At 43.0% G+C, this 22,341-nt stretch overlaps 2 protein-coding genes across 10 annotated transcripts in view; one reads left to right on the forward strand and one right to left on the reverse strand.

Annotated features, from left to right (window-relative positions):
• The window catches only part of LOC118415973 (inositol 1,4,5-trisphosphate receptor-like), a 97,079-nt gene extending 93,958 nt beyond the window's left edge, over positions 1 to 3,121 (forward strand). The window contains 1 exon segment of the mRNA XM_035820957.1: positions 615 to 3,121. Coding sequence (XP_035676850.1) covers positions 615 to 740 — 126 coding nt within the window. The 3' untranslated portion in view covers positions 741 to 3,121.
• Positions 3,122 to 6,549: 3,428 nt separating this feature from the next.
• Positions 6,550 to 20,960, reverse strand: LOC118415995 (sarcospan-like). 9 transcript variants are annotated; one of them, XM_035821014.1, is made up of 4 exons: positions 20,528 to 20,960; positions 8,106 to 8,687; positions 7,842 to 7,925; positions 6,550 to 7,069 (listed from the first exon to the last, which is right to left on the reverse strand). In XM_035821014.1, exons 2-4 carry the CDS (start codon positions 8,646 to 8,648, stop codon positions 6,725 to 6,727), a joined length of 972 nt encoding a protein of 323 aa, XP_035676907.1. In that variant the 5' UTR covers positions 8,649 to 8,687; positions 20,528 to 20,960; the 3' UTR covers positions 6,550 to 6,724. The 9 variants fall into 9 exon arrangements, with proteins under 9 accessions (XP_035676907.1, XP_035676904.1, XP_035676909.1 ...); XM_035821011.1 differs by lacking the exon at positions 20,528 to 20,960 and adding an exon at positions 19,381 to 19,568; XM_035821016.1 differs by lacking the exon at positions 20,528 to 20,960 and adding an exon at positions 18,236 to 18,917.
• Between the last annotated feature and the right edge of the window lie 1,381 nt (positions 20,961 to 22,341).

A 22,341-nucleotide genomic window follows, 5' to 3' on the forward strand; every position in this document is an offset into this window, starting at 1 on the left:
TATTAATCATTATAAGGAGTGGGTGTGATTTTGTTGATGATGTCTTAACAGTCAAATAAACAAAGAGTTGAAGATGAAGACTGTAGAGTGATGTAAGTGAAGTAGTATGACTCAGAATATCAAAACTCCTTAAAGGTCATACAGCATCTGGGTGTGGGATGCTGAAATATGTCATTGATGGGTGTAACATGTCATGCTGTTTCTTAGAAACAGTGAACACCCATTCCTCTTTAAAATGGATGGGTGTATATCACAGAACTGGGTTGCCCATAAAGTACAAAGCAAAGTACAGCTGTAAAGTATGCATTCCCAAGAGTTGGTTCATGATAAGCAGGCCAGAGTTTACTTGCAGAGAGCTACCAGACAAGGCAGGGGTGTGGTTTTCTGATAACCCTAGGCCCTTGCCTGGTCACCAACAGCAATGTGTTTGGGGATAATCTTTCTACTGAAAGATGATCGAAAAGGGTCAATACTCTCTCAGATAGCACAATATACTATGTAATGACTGTGTGACAAGACACCTGCTGATCAAAAAGGCAACAATTGAAGTGCATTCAAAGCCTTGGTAAGAATTGAGATGTGACTGAGCTCTTCTTGCCTCCCTATCTTTGCAGATGACAGAGCAGAGGAAACAGAAGCAGAGAATCGGTCTACTGGCTCCACCTGGCCTCCCACAGATCCCACCACAGTTCCAACCACAACAACAACAGGTCCCACCACCTGTAGCTGTCAACCCCTAACCCTACAACTATCAAGAACCAACTACTGAACCACCTGTCTGTAGCCCCTCCCCAGACAACAAATGGGACACCCTTGCTGTAAAACATCCTGTCAGGTTTTTGGTCATCATGAGGGTAATCGACTAGCAATATGTGCATCACCAACTAGTATTACACTACAGTACATACATCTTGAGTCAGCCCACCCCACCCTACCCTTTCCTACCCTACACATATTATATAGCCTTACCCAGTGACCATCGCCCATAGTGGTTCTCCTGATTAGTGAAGTGGATTGGGCTGGTTGGTCATCTGTCCACCTGAGCACAAATGATAAACCTGTTTATATAACATCATGATTTGAGTGGGTTCTGTCCAGAGCAGATCCCACCCACTTGTAGATTTTAAGTTACTGTGTGCAATGCAGATATAGTGTTGTTTTTTTTTGTGTGTGTGTGTTTTGTTTTTCTATTGCAGGAGAGGCTCAATAATACTTTGTTGCATGCACATCATGCATGTCAGTTGGATTCTGTATGGAAATGAGGAAATGTGCTAAAAACCCAAAGTTTTTATCCCACCTAAAAGGCCCTAGAGTGATGAACTAGAGATTCATGGCATTGCATAGCTGTAAGGTTTTATATTATATTATATTACAGAAATCAAGTCTATCATCATTGCCATTTCACACATTATTGAAAGCAACTTGCCAGTGGGCTGGATCCACCAGCTTTGTGAGCCTCCATAACAACAAACTAACAGTTAAGGGTCAGCTGTTTTGCTGCTCCTCTAAAGATTCTGCACGTTGAGAAAGTTTTCAGGCAATGAATGGATCAAAGGTGCAGCAAGTTTAGTTTATACAGGGAAAAATAGCCCTGTAACGTTACAGGAGTAACTGTTCTGCACTGGGACTGAGCAAAGATCAAATATTTGTGGGTTCTGTGCAGTCCAGCCAAGTCCACAGTTGTGTAAATGTCACATATAGGTGGCAGTAAGTCTGCAATTAAATATTAGAAGGCAGTACTGAAGGAAATCTTTGTTCCTGAACTGAAACTATTAGTAGTGAAACACATGCTGCATAATTCTGAACACATATCTTATTATTCTTCATGTCTGTCTTTGTATAAGAAGTACATTATACAATGTATCTAGCAGCAACATTTCTAAAAAAGTTACGTGTGTGTGTAAGTATTAGTGCACAGTGTAACATTGTTTCACATCTATTAGTTTACATTGCTACACTATGTATCATATTCTCATTTGATATGCATATTAAGGTTTTTAGGTAGACGTCGTTGCCCAAAGAAGGTTTGTGTTTATTGTGCCCAACATGGCTACTTTCAAGGTGATTTCAAGATGAAGTGTGATTTAGAATCAATATTGTCAGTGAATTCTTAAGATGCCAACTTCAGGTCTGAAGAAATGTGGGTGTGATTGCAGATGGTGCTGGGAGAATAGAGCTGTCTATTACAGCACTAATATTTCACTGAAGGTAAGGTACAAATGAAGTCTTTGAGGCTCTATATCATTGTAGTACTTGTATACTTTAGGGCATTATTGTGGCAAAGAAACACCATCTATTTTTATACAGTCATGCAACTGTAGGAAGTCCTTAGCATAGGCCAAAGACTCTTATTAGTGAAACTTAGCCTTAAATATCATAATGATGAAGGTAGAAACTCATCAATGCAAAATACAGTAGGTTTTAACTCCATTCCAGGATACCGAAGTGCAGTTTCTTTTAGGGACCATTAATGGAGATAGATTGGTCTTATCTTACTTGGCTGTAGCCAAGTACAATAGGGTTATGTGTTTAAGACTTTGTACCAGTATCTAGAGTTCTATATATAGTACTATAGACAATTGAATCATGTTCAATATACATGATGTAGCAGCCATGGCAATAATGTTACCTTTACTAGTAGTGAACTAGTTAACAAATCAATGTTTAAGGCATACAAGAATTGGGCAAATAATATGTACAGAGAATATAGTCAATCTATTCAAATGTGTAACCCATACACTTTGTGTCATTTCCTATCGTTAGCTATAATAGTCAAAGAGAAATTTTACGGCAAAGTTGCTTCTTTGCTATAACCCAACACGTATATTGTATGCAGAATGATGGGAGAAATTACTATAAACCTCAAATATTACCATTGTATTCATATCCCAGAGTCATAGATTTGAAAATAGAGCCTATTAAATCTGTTAATATTTCTTGGAGATAGAATTTATAAAGCTGTGTATTGTGAGAGGGGAGATATGCAATGTTTTGTTCAGGAAATTGTATGACCTGATCGCTAAATGGCAAAACTATTTTGTAAAGTTGTGACATGATGTGGAAATGGTGGATGTTATATGGAGATAATGTAACTGAACAAAATAAACCACTAGTTTGCATATGACCGTGTTTGTGCCTTTCATTTTAAAAACTTTTGGAGAGGGTCTACTGTACCTACTACGGTTTGACAAGCCAAAAGCCAAAGAGTAAAACGTTCAAACGCTGATCTGTGACAGACTCGGTCTAGAACACTGTCTACTGGTCCTTAATTAACTACCCTGGGATCACAGAACTGCGCACAGCCTGCCGAGTGTTGACAGTTGACAGGACTTCAAACGTGAACCTTAGGCCTCATCAGTTCGATTTGTTGTTTCTTGGACGTTCCGCTTTATTTTTTCAGGATTTCTACTATCATACCTCATTCTAGAAGCAAATTTAAATATTGTTAATTTGATTGCATGAGAAAATGACAAAGTAGCGCATTAATATATTTAACGTTAAATCTTTATTCTTGATCAAGAAGGACGTTCAATCTTTGTTTCTGAAATAAATACATTTTTAAAAGGTATACCAAAGTGTTCAAACCCACTGTATTTATATTTCAGCCATACCATAGGTATGGTGAAATATATTGTATTCGTAATGTTTCTTTCTTTCTTTCTTTCTTTCTTTCTTTCTTTCTCCTGTCAAATCTTCAGAACACGGTATCTCCGTTGTTCCTCAACCGAATGACCTGAAATTTGGCACAAGGGTAGAGTGGGCCAATACCCTCGGACATTTTTTTCATTTTTTCCATATCTGTCTCTTAAATGATTTTATTAAGGTTTTTTGGTCATCTTAAGACCAAAACTGTATATTTGGGCCCCCTGTACCCTGGTATTATAACCGAATGAGCTGAAATTTGGCACAGATGTGCCTTGATAAGTCCCACATATAGATTCAATATCAGTTTTGGTGTACAGTATAAAGAAATGCTTATTTTTGCAATTTTTTGGTCATTTTTTTTACCAAAAAAGGACACTTTTGGCTCCTGTACCTTGGTTTTAGAACCAGATGACCTGAAATTTAGTATAGGAGTGCCCTAGACATATGCGCACATGGATTCAATAACACTTGAGGTAAACAGTGCAACAAAATGCTTAATTTTGCGATTATTTGGCCATTTTATGACCAAAAAGTACACTTTTGGCTCTTGTGCTCTGGTTTTCAAACCAAATTACCTAAATTTTGGTAAAAGGGTGCACTAGATATTTATTCAAATGACACATGTATAATTTTTGTCATAGACTACGTCAAAATGATATATTTGGGGATTGTTTTGTCATTTTCCAATAGCCTGAGGGGTCAATGACCTTAAGGTCGTTGACCCCCAGCTGCAGATTGCACCTACTGGCATATATGTCTATTTAATCTAATTAGATAGGTAACCAATCACTTAACCTGAATCTATATCCTAAAGAGGGGGGGGTGGCAGCCAATCAGCGAGCCCGGTGTTATCTGGAAGAGTCCATTCTTACACGGAGGGGTTCATTTTTTTTTAAATTCATCATTGGACTGGTGAAGTCTTTCAGTGGATGTATTTTTGGACAGGTCTATTTTGCAATTTTACAGAATGTGTGCTGGAAGAGTCTATTCTCGCACGGAGGGGGGATTTTTCAAAATTCATATTTTGGACTTTGGTGACTTCTAGTTTGTCAAAGTCTTTCAGTAGGGTTATTTTTGGACTGGTCTAATTTGCAATTTTACATGGGTGTTCTGGAAGAGTCCATTCTTGCATAGAGGGGGCTTTTTTAAAAATCCATTTTTTGGACTTCAGTGATTATGTCAAAGTCCAATTTTAGCGGATGTATTTTTGGACTGCTCTACTTTACATGGAAGAGTCCATTTTTTGCACACGGAAGGGGAATTTTTTCAAATTCAGTTTTGAACGGGTGATGATTCAAAATTCAATTTTTAGTGGAAGTGTTTTTAGACTGGTCTATTATACCTTTTCATGCACTGGGACCTTTTTTGCTAAATTCAATTTTGGGTTTGGTTTCTTATTCAAAAGGCCAAGGTTTCAGTGGGAGTAATTCTGGACTGGTCTATTGTGCAAATTCACATAGGGTGCACTGGAGTCCATTCTTGAACGGGGGAATTTTGTAAGATTCATTTTTGGGTTAAACCGTCATTAGTAAAAGTGATTTTTCAAATGGGTAATTTTGAAATAGCCTATTGTTGCATGGGGAGGGAGATGGCTGAAATATGCTGTATTTGCTCTCAAGCAAATGTCGGCCTTTCTAGTTAATTAAAAAGTCCCTATTGTCAGACGTACTGTTAGTGTGGCAGTTTAAGCCGTCAGTGTTCTTGGTCATCTGCAGGAGGGCGTCTCTTGATCCAACCGGTTTGTTTGGGTCGGTTGTGGGCATCTTTTGGCGCCACATCATAGTGGCCCTGGTGTGACGTGACATTTGTATGGTCTTCCACGTCAAAACCACCGGATTGTATATTTGCTGACGGTCACCATAGATACAAAGGTGTGGACACCCTGTAACACGTAATTTTCCTTGTTGTCCCCACTTTAAGCTTCTGTTGATGAGCTGAGGTTTAGAACTTGTCCATCCGAGTGTATATATATATATATACGAGGGTGAGTCAGAAAGTAATGCAAGTGGTTTCATAACAGACTCGTTTTTTAATCAACTTAGTTGAAATTTAGCACAAAGGTGGAGATATATGTCCTCATGAGATTGAATGTTTTAAATTTGGTCTTTATAATTTCATGAGCAACTGAGTTGATTTCAAGACAAACACACCCTTGGTAGCTTGTCAGACTATCAATTCCTCTAAATCTGACCCATTGAAAATCACTGTAGGAGGTTGAAAATATACATGTATGATAACAAATGTCTCTATAGGTTGCGTGCCAATTTTCATCTCTAAACTCGTAATGGTTCTTTATTTACAGCTGCTAGGATGCAGTAAGTTGTGTTATAGAGCTGTTGGATTTATACACGAATTCGTCAGTTGTTGGTTAAAAGACTACTTTTCCATTAACCAAAAAAAAACGAAACTTTACACAATTATAAAATGTTTAAAGGCCAAAAAGTGTGCTAAGTTTCATTTTTCTTTGTTTATTGTAAAGAAGGCTACATAAAGTTTTAATCATAACACCACAGATCTCATGACCCTGAAGACCACGTATACCTCACTCTACACCAGCAACGAAAAAAGAAAAACTGCTCGGATTTCAGAGTTGAAATTAAGCATGTGGCTTATAGAAAACTGCAGCTTATTTCATGTGCAGGCTTAGTCTCCTACAATAGCAAAAATTGGTATAGGGAAATCCTTAATTGTACGTTAATTGGACCTAACTTTTCTTCTGACGGGATACCAAGGGTGTGGTCAACTTGAAAGGGGCTCAGTCACTCATAAAATATTGAGCAACATATTTAGATATCTCAATCTCAAGAGGAGATATGTCTTAACCTTTGTGCCAAATTTCAACTCATTCGATCAAAAAACGAGTCTGTTATGAAACCACTTGCATTACTTTCTGACTCACCCTCGTATGTACACACAATTGGACTTGCTTGAGTCATCAATATTTCTTAATCCAACATGATCTTGTGACTAATTTCGTTACCTCTAACTGGCACCAAATGATGTCTATGCAAGGTAGACACTGTTCCCTGATTTCTGAAAAGTAAACGCTGCTCTGTATCATTGTCGATAGTACTACTCATTATGCGTAGGTAGCATATGTGTAGCCCAGGCCCGTATAGAACCGTTGGTAGTTCCTCTTCCACATCATGATCAGGATGAGGAAACACACTAAGGCTCCGAACGCGTTGACACCGCAGCTGATGAAGAGCAGGACCTTCAGCTTCTCGAAGACCAGGTTACAGTCGGTCATGTCGATGTACATAAAGACGCGCGCCGAGGAGTCGAACGATTTGGTGCACTGACAGGACGAGTCGAGCGACAGGCATTCTACGTAGTCCACGATACTGGTGCCGTGCAGTCCGGCAAACGTCGCCGCCACCACACAGGCGATGCAGCAGAAGAACGTCAGCATCCAGAAGAAGATCTGTGGAATGAAGAACAACCAGTCAGACACTCTCTGATGCTTTACAGTATTGACATGTTTAAGTTTCATGACTTCTTATCATAAACTGAGCTTACGTCTGTTTTGCAAACTTGCAAAGGCACATACCCACTGTGGAGACCATAGCAGTATTAATTCAGCTCGGCGGTTGCTTTATGTGGTTAAGTATCAACAGACAGTTACCAAGCGATTCAAAACAAAGTAGATGATGTATATCAAGGACGTTATGTATATCACATTATAACTAACTAACTTGCGACATTTTTCAGTATCATTTTCAACTTGAATCTGTGTATGTGCCTCCGGAATCTGGGAACTTCTTTTGATGGTTCGGCGAAATGCTTTGGTTAGGATACTTGTGCTGCATGCTTTATTGAAGCGGACTTCTCCGCATGGCTGATGGGTCAGATTGCTTCAAGCAAATCAGACGCTTCTTAGATCACTTGAACAACAGGTGCCGTCGTCGCCGCAAGACAGTAATCGTCGTCAAATATGGCGGGAATCTACTCGGGCTGTCCGAAATAAACGTCAGGAATTCGTGACGAACACGATCCGGGAACAGAAATACTTCTCGTTTGTTTGATACATCGCTACGGTTATCAATGGGGACAGATCTTCCAAACCGGGGTGTGCCATTCTCTTTGACACCCGGGTGCTAGGATGTACTTGGAATGGGACACGTCAGGAATGATACAGTATCGTTCGCCTGGAGATTGTTGTTGGAACGTGGAATAATATCCGTTAGTATACTTACCCTGACTCCAAAATGCCAGGCGCTTTCGAACTTGTTTCGACTGAAGATGCAGGAGTACATGCCGACAAGCGCTGCTATTACAAGCTGCAAGAGAAAATAGGACAAAATTAGTGCGGGGTCCATTCCAGCATTTGTTCTCTACACTCATATTATGTCATACACATTTCTGGGCGCCGTGTCCTTTTATATTACTTTTTATATAAAGAAGACAGAACTTCTTTTATTTTATTTTACAATCATAATAAAAGCATATTACAGACTCACCGGGATACCAGACCAGTAGGGTACATCACGTGACCTGTCGTCACTGAAGATGCCACTGATGAAGACACACAAGACGATGATTCCGGCTCCAACTAATAACTGGAATATCGTCAGGAAGAAGTACAACCTGCAACATTCGCACCCCTTCCGCGCTGTGGCGGCGGGGGACTTCTGCCTGGAGCTTCCCCTGGGTCTGGGGGAGTGTGGCCCTGACTGCAAGTCTTTCGGTGTCATACTTTGCGGTACAGTTGTCCGGAGCTGCATCTTCTGTGGGGACATCTCCGGTTCTTCATCACCTTTCCCCGGTTTTGGTCCATTTCGTTCCGATCGCTCGTCTGAAAGATTACCGCGAGTTCCGTTGACCGGAGCTGTCGATCCGTTTTTCTTCGGAGTTTTACCATTGGCTGCTGTCTTTCCGTTTGGCTTTCCGGAATCTTCCCCCGGCTTGTTTTGGTGTTTCACCGAGCCCTTGGCTGGAGAGGGATCACGTTTGGTCCACAGTTTGTTTTTACTTTGTTCCATTTCCATGGCTGGGTTGTCCATAGCAACAGTGTCTGGATCAGATGGACGTCTGTCTGTCACCTGTGCAGGACAGATCCAAAAATATGAATAAACGGAAGAGGTTTATGACACGAACAAACTCACACATTTTCATTTACATCCTTGTTGTTCACATACAAGTAAGATAGTATACTATTTATACATTTGTTCATATGCTGTCGGTCGTCAACCGGTGTAGCAAGTCTGTTATTACGTTGGGCGGCCCAGGGGTCACGTGGTGAGAGCACGTGATCATGGGCGCGCCCTGACGTCAACTAGGCCACGCCCCGCAGCGCTCGCGTAAGCTCCGCCTCCAATTGATGTAATATAAGACGCGGTACGCGCTAGTTAGACTAGAAGCAGACTCAGGGACAAGGTCAACCGCATCTTCCGCCGCCGTAGTTACGTAACCGGTTAGTTAATATCATCCACCCGCATCTGTCCAGGTATCTTATCTTGTATTATTTGTATTAAGCCAGTCTTTATCATTACCTCCGTTCTCTTGCTTAAACTGTATACCATCGGTCGTAGTAATAAAGATCACATCAAACTGTACACTGAACCCTGGTCCTTGGCTATTTGTGAGAGTGTTATAGCATAGACGCGTCATACTGACGTATAGATAAATGCCCAAGTCCTACCACTAAGACCAAATGTTACACCAGGAAAGCAAGAAATTGATAGACTCATTTAACCTTGTCAAAACCTTGTCATCCACCTTCCGCGACGGGCATCAACGTCGGTGATAGAATACATCTACACAGGTTTATACAGCAAACACACACATACGCACGCTCCTTACAGTAGAGAACATTCTCCCCTGGCCCCCGACCCCGATGTCTATTGTCCCTGACCTACATCTGACTTGATTCTACACAGAGGTCGCGTTGCGCTTTCAGCTAAATTTTCGGCGGTCAATTGAATTTTGTGCGGACACAAAAGCGGCACATTCATGTGCAGATTCCAGAGGAGAAGGCGAATTTTGGGAGTCAGCGGACTGTGTTATCAGCCGGGAGGATCCGGACAGCCCGCATCCCGACTAAACCATCGCCCACCCGGTAATTAATCATGCAGCCATTTTGCTTACCATTCGCTTTCCCGCACTTTTTTGTTACGTTCATGAAAGCTCTTTGGTTTGACACAGATACTTCGTTTCTAAACTCTAAGTTTAGGTGTCAACACTGATGTCAATTTGTATTTATAGAATTCGGAGGTTCGACCTTTTAGTTGTAGAGCCACAAGAAAATGTTGACAGATGAGTTCCGGTAGAGATCAGGGTTTTCGTCGTCTCCCAATGACATGTTTCAACCTATTTGTTGTCCTATTCAATCGGAGAAGAAAACGGGTTCCTTGTATACATGTACTCTATATAAAGTAACAAACCATTTATCAAAATACATAGCCTCATAAATCATGCCAAGATCGTGGTGTATTTTCTTGTCGGGGCGGGGTAAAATTGACGGATGGGTTGGAAAAAAATATATCTCTGTCAGGGATTCATTCTGTCTTCATCTGATCAGCACAGTCTGGTCAGTGTATTGGTATAGACCGTCCTGGCATAAGCTGTATACTTACTATTACTATTAGTAACTGAAGGCATCCATACTGCTGAACACCAAGAAGGTTAAAATAGGTATAACACAGATAGATATATGTACACTGATGATCTATTTGCACCACAAGGTATACTAATTGTATAAACATCTGATGAAAGGACTTGAGTGGTTGGAACGGTCGTTGGTTTCGTAAATTTGACATTCGAAGTATTCAATATAAATAAGGGTGCAACAGGGTGGTCGCTTGGAAAGTTCTCAACTGTCACTGTGTTTGTTCGACCGGGGTCAAGCATTCGCGCTGCAGGACTGTCATTATCGTGCGATTATTGTCACCAGTCACATGTAAAATTGCCAAATTACCCTCCATTTCAAACCACAATACTGACAACAAACTCTTTTGTCTTCTCCCACTTCGGTCCATAAACCTAAACGAGTGGCCATTATCCCGCGTATTTGCCGGAACTGGCTGTGATTTCCATCTGAAATCGTGGTTGATGGTCTGTGAAACTGCTCTATTGGATCGATACAGGAACTGTCCATGGCGACACGACAAACAGTTATTGCTGCCTTTTCTTGTCCAGCACCGCCTCTCTACATATGAACTCACGGACAAATATTGTCTCTGATGACACATTTATGTTGGCTCTGAAAACAACAATATGACAATTCACACCCCCATGTGGCACATCTGTTTGGGACGACCCCACATGGTGGTCGTCAGTCTGACGTTCGGTCTCCCAAAAATATATACAGCTGCGTAAATCCTCTGTCTACAGGCTGGTACCAATAAATGTAATCAGCGACTGAGTTTACTCCATATCTGGTCATCGTTGATGTTCCATGGCCAGACATCCAGCCCACTATTACCCTCTTAGAATAGTGACAACGTTGGTAGACAAATACCTCCGACAAATACATGCAAATGGACCTGTCCTCGTTCTACGCCAACTCCCAAATAACGTTACGTGATCCTCCGTACGTTACATGTGGATAACTAAATAACCGCTATGTTTTAAGCTTGAACGTGATTGCGACTCATAGATTTACACCAAAATTAAAATTGTCCTTTTCACGTCGTTATATACGTAAAAAGTTTGTACACACGATGTCTTACAAGTATGCACCCGTCCCCTTTAGGCCCGTTGTGTATACATGGGTTCGCAGAAGGCAAAAATCCTGTCCAGACTAGGGCAGCAAAGCACAAGTAAAGTACCCCTGCTCTATTTTCTCCCGTACTCACACAACTGGAGTCCCTGTAGGTCCAAGATGTGCCCTGGGAGTTCCAACCTCTCAGGATCCTCAGTAGGAGGAGGCCCAAATTTTAATCCCCAGAGAAGTGACGCCGGCAGCTGGCCCCGGGCCTTTCCAACTGGGCCAGATCACGGGCCCCTGCCAAATAAAGTCTCGTAAACCCTCTCCTCCACTGATGTCCAGAAACCGGAGTACTGATAAACCCGGCAGAGATAGCCAGCTAGCTTAGGGACGGATCGGTATACATACAGGGGAATGCATGAAGAGTGCGTGTGCACTGGGGGGCAGCCATGACATTTCTTATCGTTTTTTTTTTTAAACCCAGTCCTCATCAAGTTACATCAGAGCACATCAAGCTACAACAAGTAAGAGTCCGCCGATGGGATCGACATTCCGAAATAGTTATCTGAATTCAAGTGAATTGGGTCAGGATATGCTGACTGACCATTATCTTGGTCCATTATCTTGGTCACCGACAGGAATTGTAGTAGTGACAACGTTTGTTGTGTTTACACTTTCTCTGAGACAACACAAGGCTTCTTCAGTCCGAGAAGCCGTTATCAGTAGCGACAAACTTTCTTGTTTCCTACCTGCATTCCTAGATTCCTATCGCCCAACAAGTATATACACCAACCTTCTCATGAAGATCAAGACAAGCCCTACAAGTAAAGAAGTCCTCTGACCAAAGAGTGCCTTGCTCTGACCAATATAACCTCCTTCAAGTCCTTGTTCTGAGTCTGACCAAGTGACCAGGCAGTGACCAAGGATTGCGCGCAAAGGACTGAGGGAGGTAACCTTAGTACCATCTGACGATCAGTGTAGTCTCACCACCGTAACTTGTAAGTATGTCACACAAACAACTTGCGCAGCTAGCGGTAAGCAAAATACTTTGACCACACGTACCGACATGGCCCGAGGATATCTCGAATGTCGTCTTCTTGACCACGTCTCCAGGAGGGCAGGGAACAGGAAATGCCCGGAATGTGAACTCCGAACCCCGGGAAGACACGTCCCAGCTGACCGACTCGGCTGGGTGCTCAATCCGTGTGAATAAAGGTGTAAACAACTTCCTCTCGGACTAATGAGGGGCCTTTGTAGGCGGGAATTATCACAGAACAACGAACTAGTAGATTAGGGAGTTATTAGCACTATATGGACCATCTATAGACTGGGGTGTGAAGGATCAAGCAGCGGGAAACAGGACTACGGCCAGGACAACTGTCCCCGATGGCCAAGTCAACGGAGCGGCGTTTTGTATCAAAATTTCACTACAATTTCCCGTTTGAAAGAGGAAACAACACGTTTGAAAAAAGGAAATAATACACGCTTTAAACAGGAAATACCATACTGTATGTTATTGCCTTTTCTTCTTAGTTTGAAACTAATGAAAGTGGGCATAACGTGTTACTTCCTCTTTCTACTATACAATCTAAACTCAATGTTGAATATTACATTCCAACTTGTTCTTTTTTTTCAGTCTAAAATGATACACAGATGTATTCGATCGCTTCGTGCTGCCCCTACCAACTTTACGAGGCTATGCCTTCAGGCATGTACGTGATGCATGTACTAATATTTAAAGTAAGGTCAAAGTGGGCGAGACCATAACTCCCTTACGTAAACACAGACCCACAGTTCACCGGGCAACGTGGCCAGACTTGGCAATGTGTGCGCCAATCCGAAACATTGGACGAAACATCGGTCATAACGAGATTTAACAAAGGCAACGTACTACTAGTACAATGGGTGTTTTGGTGATATTTTTTTCAAGGGTAACTTGTAACATCAATTTACAGACACGTACACGCTGTACCGTTATACACAACGCTCATAAAGTTGATAAAGAAACACCCTAAACAGCGAGGGAGCAGACAATTCTCCGTATTTAGCCTCTAATCCGTCACGCGATGATTGTAAGACCAACAGAACCAATGGATTAAATACTAGTATGACCGTGACCATTGATATCAGGAAGCCTTGTAGAGCAGCGCTGCGGCAGTGTCTGGATTCCAGGTTAACTCAAAATGAGAACCAGCGAGGCAGTGTTTGCTGTGCACCATGGTGTTGTTTAGATAAAGGTGCACTCCCATAGTTAGTTGAGATCTAAACGAACACACTATGTTGTTGTGCGTAGGCCTTACCGGTCGCTTTGTAATCTCCAAGGCCGAGATTATGCTCAGAGCGAATGTTATGCACCCGTTCATTTCCATCTCGGTGAAAAAATCTATATCATACGAATGGAAGCAGACATTACATAGGCTGTCACTATCTTGCCATGTCCGCCCCGATACCATGCTTCCGAAAACCAAGGCCAGCGAGTGGACACATAAGGCCAGGTGCACTTGACACCAATTTCCTCGGAGTGAACAAGGTGCTGACAAGATTCTCACCGTGGACAGTGGAGCGGAGGTAGCTCAACAAGACAACTAGTATATGCCCCTTACATCTGTCATTCTGTGGCCTTACATAAATCTTCTTTCACTTTACAAATCTTCTTCCATTGTATTATATTTCTACATTTTTTTGTATACGTTATCTCAAAGCAGATCCTACGGTATCATAATATAGTAGCATAAGCTGTCACCGTAGGATCTGCTTGAAGATTATGCATTTGGAAAATAAAGAACTACAATACAATGAAAGAAGTAGCCTTGGACAGACCATACCAGCCGCAGACCGCCAATGATTAATGTGTAATAGCCTTTAGTAACGTGGGAAAATGTGTCCAGAATTCCCATACATACCCAAGAAATGCCCCTGACGCAAATAGTCTGTCAAAACCATAAGTCAACCACACCACTTAGGATCGATGTTATTCCCCTTGTAACATATTAGGCGTACTACTGTACCGCGATTCCTCATTCTGTGTATGCTCAAAGGGTGACAGGTTGGTGTTGGTAGCCTGTTTGGGCGAAATGGGACACTATGCGTATTAAAGGTTGAACATATAAGTAATGTATTTGGGGTTCATCCAATTTCGCAATTGACCTTCCCAAAGCGCTACCCAAGACGAAGTCTATGACCAAACGTGACTTTCCCCAAACAAACGCGACACTGTACGTGGTCCAAATCACTCGTCAGGAGGTTTTAGTCCAAAAGAGAAATGTCAATCGCGAAGATGACCCCATTCTTCCTCTAAGGTATGAATATCCGACGGACGAGAACGCCAAGGCGGGAACTCAGCCCCAATGATAACAAGACCGGATGACCCTGGGTACGAGACCACCGTCAAGGTCTCAGGTCTATTTGTTGTCATCGTATCGAACAAAATATCAACCTTGTTCTAACAGAATTAGGGCGACTTTTCGACGCTCAAAATGTGGGCGATCCAGATGGCGACATTGTCAAATACTTCCGTCGACATTGCGTAGACATCCACATACTAGTATACAACTTTTTACAAGACATTGTCAAAGCTCAAAGCAACAAGCGCACATCTTTGCCTTTCAGACGTAGACGTGAAACAAGACAAGGCATTTGTTGCTGACACTGTCGAAGTGTAGACGGTGTTCACTTGGATGTTCCTTCTCCAGGCTTACAAAACAGACGACAGAGGTAAACATCAACGCCCCACTAACGAAGTGTTTGGAGATGTTCTACCGACACTGTCAGCTGTAGGCTTGCCCTATAGTGAGCCCGCAACTTACAAGTGGTATGTAGAGGACTTGGTTTTGGATACAGATACTTCTAACAGCTGTATCAGTTACGGCTCTTCCGTGTATTTGCATAACTTCCCCCTGACATTTTCGGCTGATGTGTTGCCAACATCGACAGAGGCACTTACGGGGGAACTGTAACACGGCCAAGTACAAACACAACTTTCAAAGGGGCCGCATCTGTCCGGCTACTAGTACTCCTGGTGCGTGCCGTGACGTCAGCAGACGTGCGAGTTTCCTGCACTTTGGTTGGCAGGCTTCCAGCAATAATGGTTGGCAGGCATCCCCAGACGAATCAAATAGATCTAGCGGTCTAGAAATGAGTTTTGTAGGTTTAGGGTACACTTCAAGAGATGAGGATTACAATACCATTAGCTCTATTTCGAAAACACAATCAAAGCCTAGATGATAAGATCATGCTATTTTACGTTTCTGTATAAACGGTAAGTATATTGAGACGAGTCTCGATATACTTTGAATCTACGTGTGGCCTCCTCCAGTCACCTACGCTGCATTGGGAGCAACATTCCTCATGCCACGACTGTTATGTCTCGAAAAGAAAAGAGGTCGACTAGTCATAAAGATCAAAACGCTAGACAGACGAAACAAATAACAATGGAACTTTCGATGACAAAACACACATCAGCAAAATCAACTGTCTCCAGGTACCACCAGGCTACACCCATACCTTTGTCCTCCTCCTCCTTCCCTTGTCTTCCCTAATCTCCAAGCAGATCAAGTCAAATTTCTTAGAATGTTTGTGATCTTTCGTTTCCTGCTAACGAGCCTGTACAAGGCCGACCATGTGGGGGAAACAACACGCAGAACTCAGGCGGTAATGACCTGGCAGGTGCGGCACACAGTGTGCGGAGGAAACGCGGTATTTGGCCAGGCATTTGTCACGTGGGCGCAAAACACGACAAAACACGACATTAGTTCTCTCAGGCCAAAGACCGCTGTTTGAGTCAAAACACTACGACGGCATCTCCCCGTCTCTACAGATACACCAATAAACATCGGAGACCTTTTTATCCACGTCTAACATCTAACGACTGTTGTCTGCCTCAATATTATGTAAGTATACAGAGTAAATATGTCGAACAACGGTAGTAACAAGGACGCAAGCAGTAGAGTAGACCAAGGCTGAGTAGAGCAAGGACATTCTGATATCTACAAAACTACACAAGACATCATTGCTTACATTTACAAGCGTGTACGTGTCTGTATATCAATAACCAACAGCAACGCCCAACCCAGCCCACATCTACGGAGCACTTTAGGTAAAATCTACAACGCCGGTTGGGAAGTATTCCTTACCGAAAAACAGGAAGCAGGGTCTCAAGTGAAAGGCCTTTCCAAGAGCTTGAGTGAGTCAGCGAGACAGGAGCATTTCCCATTATCTTGGATGGTTGCACAAGCGTTATGATATATAGGATCATATAGCGTTACCGCCCACTTTCCAACAACGTTTCCACCGCCCCGTGATTCCTCGGAGATTCTGGCAATCTCTTCGCTACCTGCCCTATACTAACTCACGTCACTCTCACGTAGTAACTTGGCCCCTGGTTCTCTTCGCCAATGGCGATAGAGTATGTTTTTGTCGACTTGGGTCTGTATGTAGGTCAACAGCATATAACTCGAGAAATTGTAGATGGAACTTTGTGATTTTTGGTAGGTGTGTAGCGGTTGTCGAAAGGAATGCCAAGTTCGAAAACGGTTTACCTGGCGTTTTCCTACGGTACTGCAGCGAGCTTGGTATGTTTTTTGCAGTTTGTTTTGGGCAGCATAAGTCAAAATCTAGCTGGGCGATTTTCAAGAAACTTGGTAGGTGTGTAGCGGTTTTGGAGAGGAAGGTCAAGTGCGAAAATGGTTTACCTGGCTCTTACCTACGGCGCTGTAGCGGGATTTGTATGTAAGTGCGTTTGTCTGTAAGCAAGATAACTCGAGAACCCTTGAATGGATCCTGATGATATTTGGTAGGTGGGTGGGGGTCAAGAAAACGAAGGTCAAGTTCGATAATGGGCCCCCTAGTGACTGCCTAAGGTACTGCAGCAAAACTTTTATTTTTGACACTTCGTGTTTTGGATATGCTGTGGTCATGATTTTTGAGTGGTAGATAGCCCTTGGGGCAGAGAGTAAGTGCTGTGAGTTTGGACCCCCTAGCGGCTTTTTGGGAACTGCAGGCACCGATTTCCTTTCAAACTTTGAACGAGAATAACTCGAGAACGTGTTGACGGATCATCAGGATTTTTTGGTATGTAGATAGAATGAGTACTTAAAATAATAATCTACATGGAAAGATGCATTTAATTGTAATCAGTGGCCAATTAACAGAAATAAACTGTTTTGTATATACATGTATCTCACTTGACCTATATCTATGGACACATCTGTTTGACAGATGTTTTTGCTGGAGGAAACACTGACAAGCCCTGAGCTGGACACTGAAAAGCTTGAAATTCTGATTGACCAGGGGTGCTATCAGGTCATCTTGTACAATCAGGTCTTGTTTTGGTAGCATTTGTGGGGTTTGGGGGTAGGTACTATTTAGTAATAGATGAATAAGACCTTAAAGTCTTAAATAAAGGCATGATTTAGTAATACATGAATAAGACCTTAAAGTCTTGAATAAAGGCATGATTATTTGGCGAAGAGATGGGTTCGTTGAACTCTAGTTCAATATGCTACCGTGCTCAGGCTATCTGTGGTACAGTACTCGCGAACTGTGATCATATATCACGACTCCTGACTTACCCCCTGGTCTCTCGATCAAGGACGAGGCCCGGTCTAGATCAAGGGCACCTCACTGCCAGTGGACGACACACAAAGGTTCTAGTCAGCGTCTCATTCTCAAACACCATCCGTGGAGTAGGTGGACCTTTCAGGGGCAGTTGACCCGTTTCCGTGATCCTCCCTCTCTGCTCACTGTGAACCAGGGAAGGACCATCTATTTTTGTAGAACATGTGTGTCGCATCAGCGCGCACCAAATCGGTTCTGCACTCTTCCTCCACTGAGGAAAAAGTCATCTGAAACGACTCCCTGGCGACCCAGCACGCCTTCAGATTCCTCCAGGCGGAGTGAGTACGTGGGAAGTCTGTCTGACAAAATCGTAAGTCTCGAACTTACCTTGGTCAGAGTTGACGGCTTATTCAAACATCGCCCTGCCACGCCTACGCCTCGGAGGAAGGAGACGTTCCGGGCGCGCCCCTGGCGCTTTCAGATGGACGGTAAGGATCAGTAAGAGTCAGGGTGTAGTACCAGGCTTGAACTTGAGACCTCGACTGAGAAAAGGTAGTTGGCAGGGTCACCGCAGCCTATACTAGTATCTCATGTGGTTTGCTGCTAATTGATTGTTCTCTCCTACTCCTAGCTAGAGAAGATCGTGCAGTGGCGGGGAATGCGCTGTTTACCCCCCGCCGGGGATAATGTTGACAGATTTCGGCCCTCTCGGCATGAATAATCGTCCCAAGATGGGCCCGACGGGTTCGATTGCGCACACAAACAACACACTTGTCCACTAAAGCAAATGTCCATATCGTCCCTTTTCCACCCAAATTATCCCCATGGCGCCGCTGGAATCTCGGGTTTGTGGAATGAGCCGTGGTAGACGAGTCTGGGAACCCGTCTGGTCGGGTGTACAAGCAGAGGCGTTTTATTTCCTTATCCTCCAGTCGCTTCTTAGGAATATTTGCATACCCTTTGTAGAATCGGATGTACTGTATTGAGAGAACAACACATCTCTGACAGGTACAACCCGTGAAGAAGACGCCTTTGACTTTAATCCACAACATCAGAATTGAAATACTTCCGTCCATCAGCAAAGTCTAAGCTGTGCAACATTATGAAAATTCATTCGTTGAAAAGCTCCTTCCTGACCTGTACCTGATTCACTCTACTCTACTCCACTCTACTCTATTTTGAGCCCGCAACCACTTTTCCTGAACGTTTTTCTTACAGTCAGGTGCTGCTGAATGGGCCAACGTTTCTTTACTCTGACAGCGCACTGGTAAATGAGACACAAGTCCAAGCACCAGCTGGGGATATAACAGCCACAAGTACGTGCCGTGCTTTATAATACACCTGTCGTCTCACAGATGTCCTGTGACTTTTTTCCACGTGGATAATTTGACTTCTGACAGTAAGGATTTAACTGCCCTTATTTGAGGAGGGGTGCAGCCATCTAGTCTGTCTATCAGATTATTATGGGCGCCAGTCGAAGTAATGTGATTATCCCATGGCGCGCTTCCTTCATCTTCAAACAACTGACTTACTGATCTCATATTCCGGACGTCGTCCCAAGGCCAGCCCACTGTCCGCAAGTCCTGGACGATGACACTGTCGACTTCTCCCCATAGGTCCTGGTACAGGAGGTGGTGGAGGTTCGCCCTGGATTCCATTTTCGGGATGAAGGCATCTGCCTGTAGTCTTCACTCATACTTGTTGTACTTCTCTCTCTCCCAGAATTTGTCCAACCTAGTTTTTAACTCATTCACTGAATACATGTTATTCTTTCTGGCAGGGCAGAAGCAAACACAATGGTCGGAGTTTTATTGAATGAACGATTATTTTATGAGTAACTTTTCTTGTGGTAGATGCAAAGAGAGACACACATGTGGATATTGTACTAGTATTTGTATTAGCTTTGTGGTACCTAGTATCTCGTTTGATTGGATTTGTCACCCCAAGATCCTTCTTTTATTAGTAACAGTAAACATGAAAATGGGAGTCCATGATTGCCAGGGACGTCCCTACTGAAGCTCAGATATATAACACGCCAGGTCCAGATGGACAGTAAATAAACAGAAGTCTGAGTACGTGTGATCACAACAACTTGGACCTGTGCCTCCACAGCCCGCCCCTCCCCCTCCCCCAGTTCAGGAAAAGCAACACTATCTTTGTACGTGTATCTATTGATGACGTAAATAGCATCGGATTGCCCTCGTTTGTCTAGCTGTTGACGGAGTGTTTTTCCTCGGATCGAGCTCAGGAGAATATACGTTTATAACCGGTAATATCTATCATGATACCATCCATGATTATCTCAATATGAACCCAACAACGGTGTGTCGTTGAAACATGGATGTGTCAGACTGCAAGGTAAAGCTTTTGAGGTTCTGAAACTCAAGAAGATGTCGTATAACTTAACTAAAAAAAGGATGAAGTGACAGAATTTATACAATGCAAGATGGTTCTAGATAAACAGCATTTGCATATTTAGATAAAGATATGCGCAGAATTATGAGGTAAACAACCAACTTGGTCACGCTTGCGTTATACGCGGTATTTTAGTTTTGTCAGAGAAGCATTGAGTAAACCGCGTTACAGCTAACTGGGTCCTAACTTGCTAAATGTCTCAATCTGGTACTTCGTATCATCGACGTTATATGGCGTTAGTTTGAGCTTATCTTAAGCACTTACCTGTATTTTAAGAGCTCCGAAGTAAGAAGAGATACACTATTGTCCAAATTTGGCTCTCGTCAGGCCTGGCCAGTCTGGGTTCCACATTCCTCCCCCAACTCGACTGTGGGTTCATCTGGTCCCCATCTCACCGCCGGACACAAGTGGGACTGGATAACGTGAACCGGATGATTTTCTACGTCTGTCAAATCATGGAGGTCTTTCGTTACCAGTAGTCTTAATACTACGGGGATGGTTTTACGGCAGAATTTGGGTCAAATTATCTGTTCCGAATACGACTCGGACGGCGTCCTACCAACAGATACAGGGCCGCGACAAGATCGTTACGAATTTTCCAGGCCGATCTGGCGTCGTCGCATGTACGCTCGGGTTACATTGGGTGTAAAAATCCTTCCTCTTGTCGGCGGGACTGTTTTGGTTGGACAGCTATATCTGCCGGGGGTCCTCTTCTGAAGTTTGGGACAAAAATCTATTCCACGACTTGTAATTTCATTGTCTTAGATTGCAGAAGTTCGAGTTTCTACATGTATTTTCCATATAATGTTAGCAGTTGTAATCTGCATAGAGCACACAAGGAGCTGCCAACATTTTCCGAACACTACTGGCGCTCCCTGTAATGCCAACTTTGACCTTGACCTAGGCCTGATGTATAGCAGTCCCTTTGACTTTGGTTATTCGTCAGTACATCACTGGGGGATAACTAAATACCACTGTGCCCATATATCACCGGCCCGTCTGTGAATACCACACGGTCACTGATTGGAATTGTATTATCATCATTCTCCCAGCAATAAAATGTATCCGATACGATTGTTTTTTGGGGGTGGTGGGAGGTAACTGACATTAGCATGATTGTTACATAAAAATAACGTTATATGTCATTGCTCAGACCTGTTATCTCTCTGTCTGTGCATTGATTAGCATTTTGTTCTTCCCTCGGCATTCCTTCAATATTCATAATACTTTAAAAGTTATTCCAGCCTGCCTTTGGTTGTTTTGTCCCCGTTATCGGGCACCAGGGACTCGTGTACACGGAAGGGCACCGCTTGATGGAAGTTACGGGTGTTCATGCCGCGTAAGAATGTAAACAGACTCCTTCAAATGGCACAGACAAGAATTTATCGTTTTCACGAAGGCCAAGGTTCTGGCGTGAAGCCAACAAGTAGCAAATGGGGAACCATGCAGGAGGTAAATACAACGTGCACTTCGTTTCATTGCCGCAAGGTGTCGTACACCGTGTGAATAGCACGCAGTATCCTTGTCATGCCTGTATTTGTAAGGATGGTAAAATAACCATAGTCTGGCCAAGTTAAGACCAAGGTCCGGCGCATAACTTAACCAAAAGGACTTAAGATTTCGTGTGGTATTCTATAACATATGTCTAGTATGAGCCATCAATAAGATATGTCTAATACAGACTGTATGAGCCACTCTACTCTACTCTAGTAATTGCACAGCACCGGCTCCTGGGCGTTTTACCCTAACAAGAGGGCTGTTGCCCAGTACTTCTCCAGACCCGGAACGCCCTACAGTATTGCTATCTGCTATTGCTTCTTCGGCATCGACCCAGTGGCCTAAATCTGAAACTAGCTCATTTTGGTGTAATGCGATGACGTTTTTCATTCGGGTATCGGTACACAAAACCACGGTCTCGTGCTCAACTGAAGCTTTCCACTCTTTCTAAATCGATATTGACTATTGGCAAAAAACAGTTAGTCAAGCAAATGGATATGATTTTGGAAACGGTCAGATCTAGACGTTTTAGATAGCATGAACTCTATTTCGTCAGTGACGTCTTGTTTGATATATCTTAT

The sequence above is a fragment of the Branchiostoma floridae genome, chromosome 5 (assembly GCF_000003815.2).
Source record: "Branchiostoma floridae strain S238N-H82 chromosome 5, Bfl_VNyyK, whole genome shotgun sequence".
NCBI lineage: Eukaryota > Metazoa > Chordata > Leptocardii > Amphioxiformes > Branchiostomatidae > Branchiostoma > Branchiostoma floridae.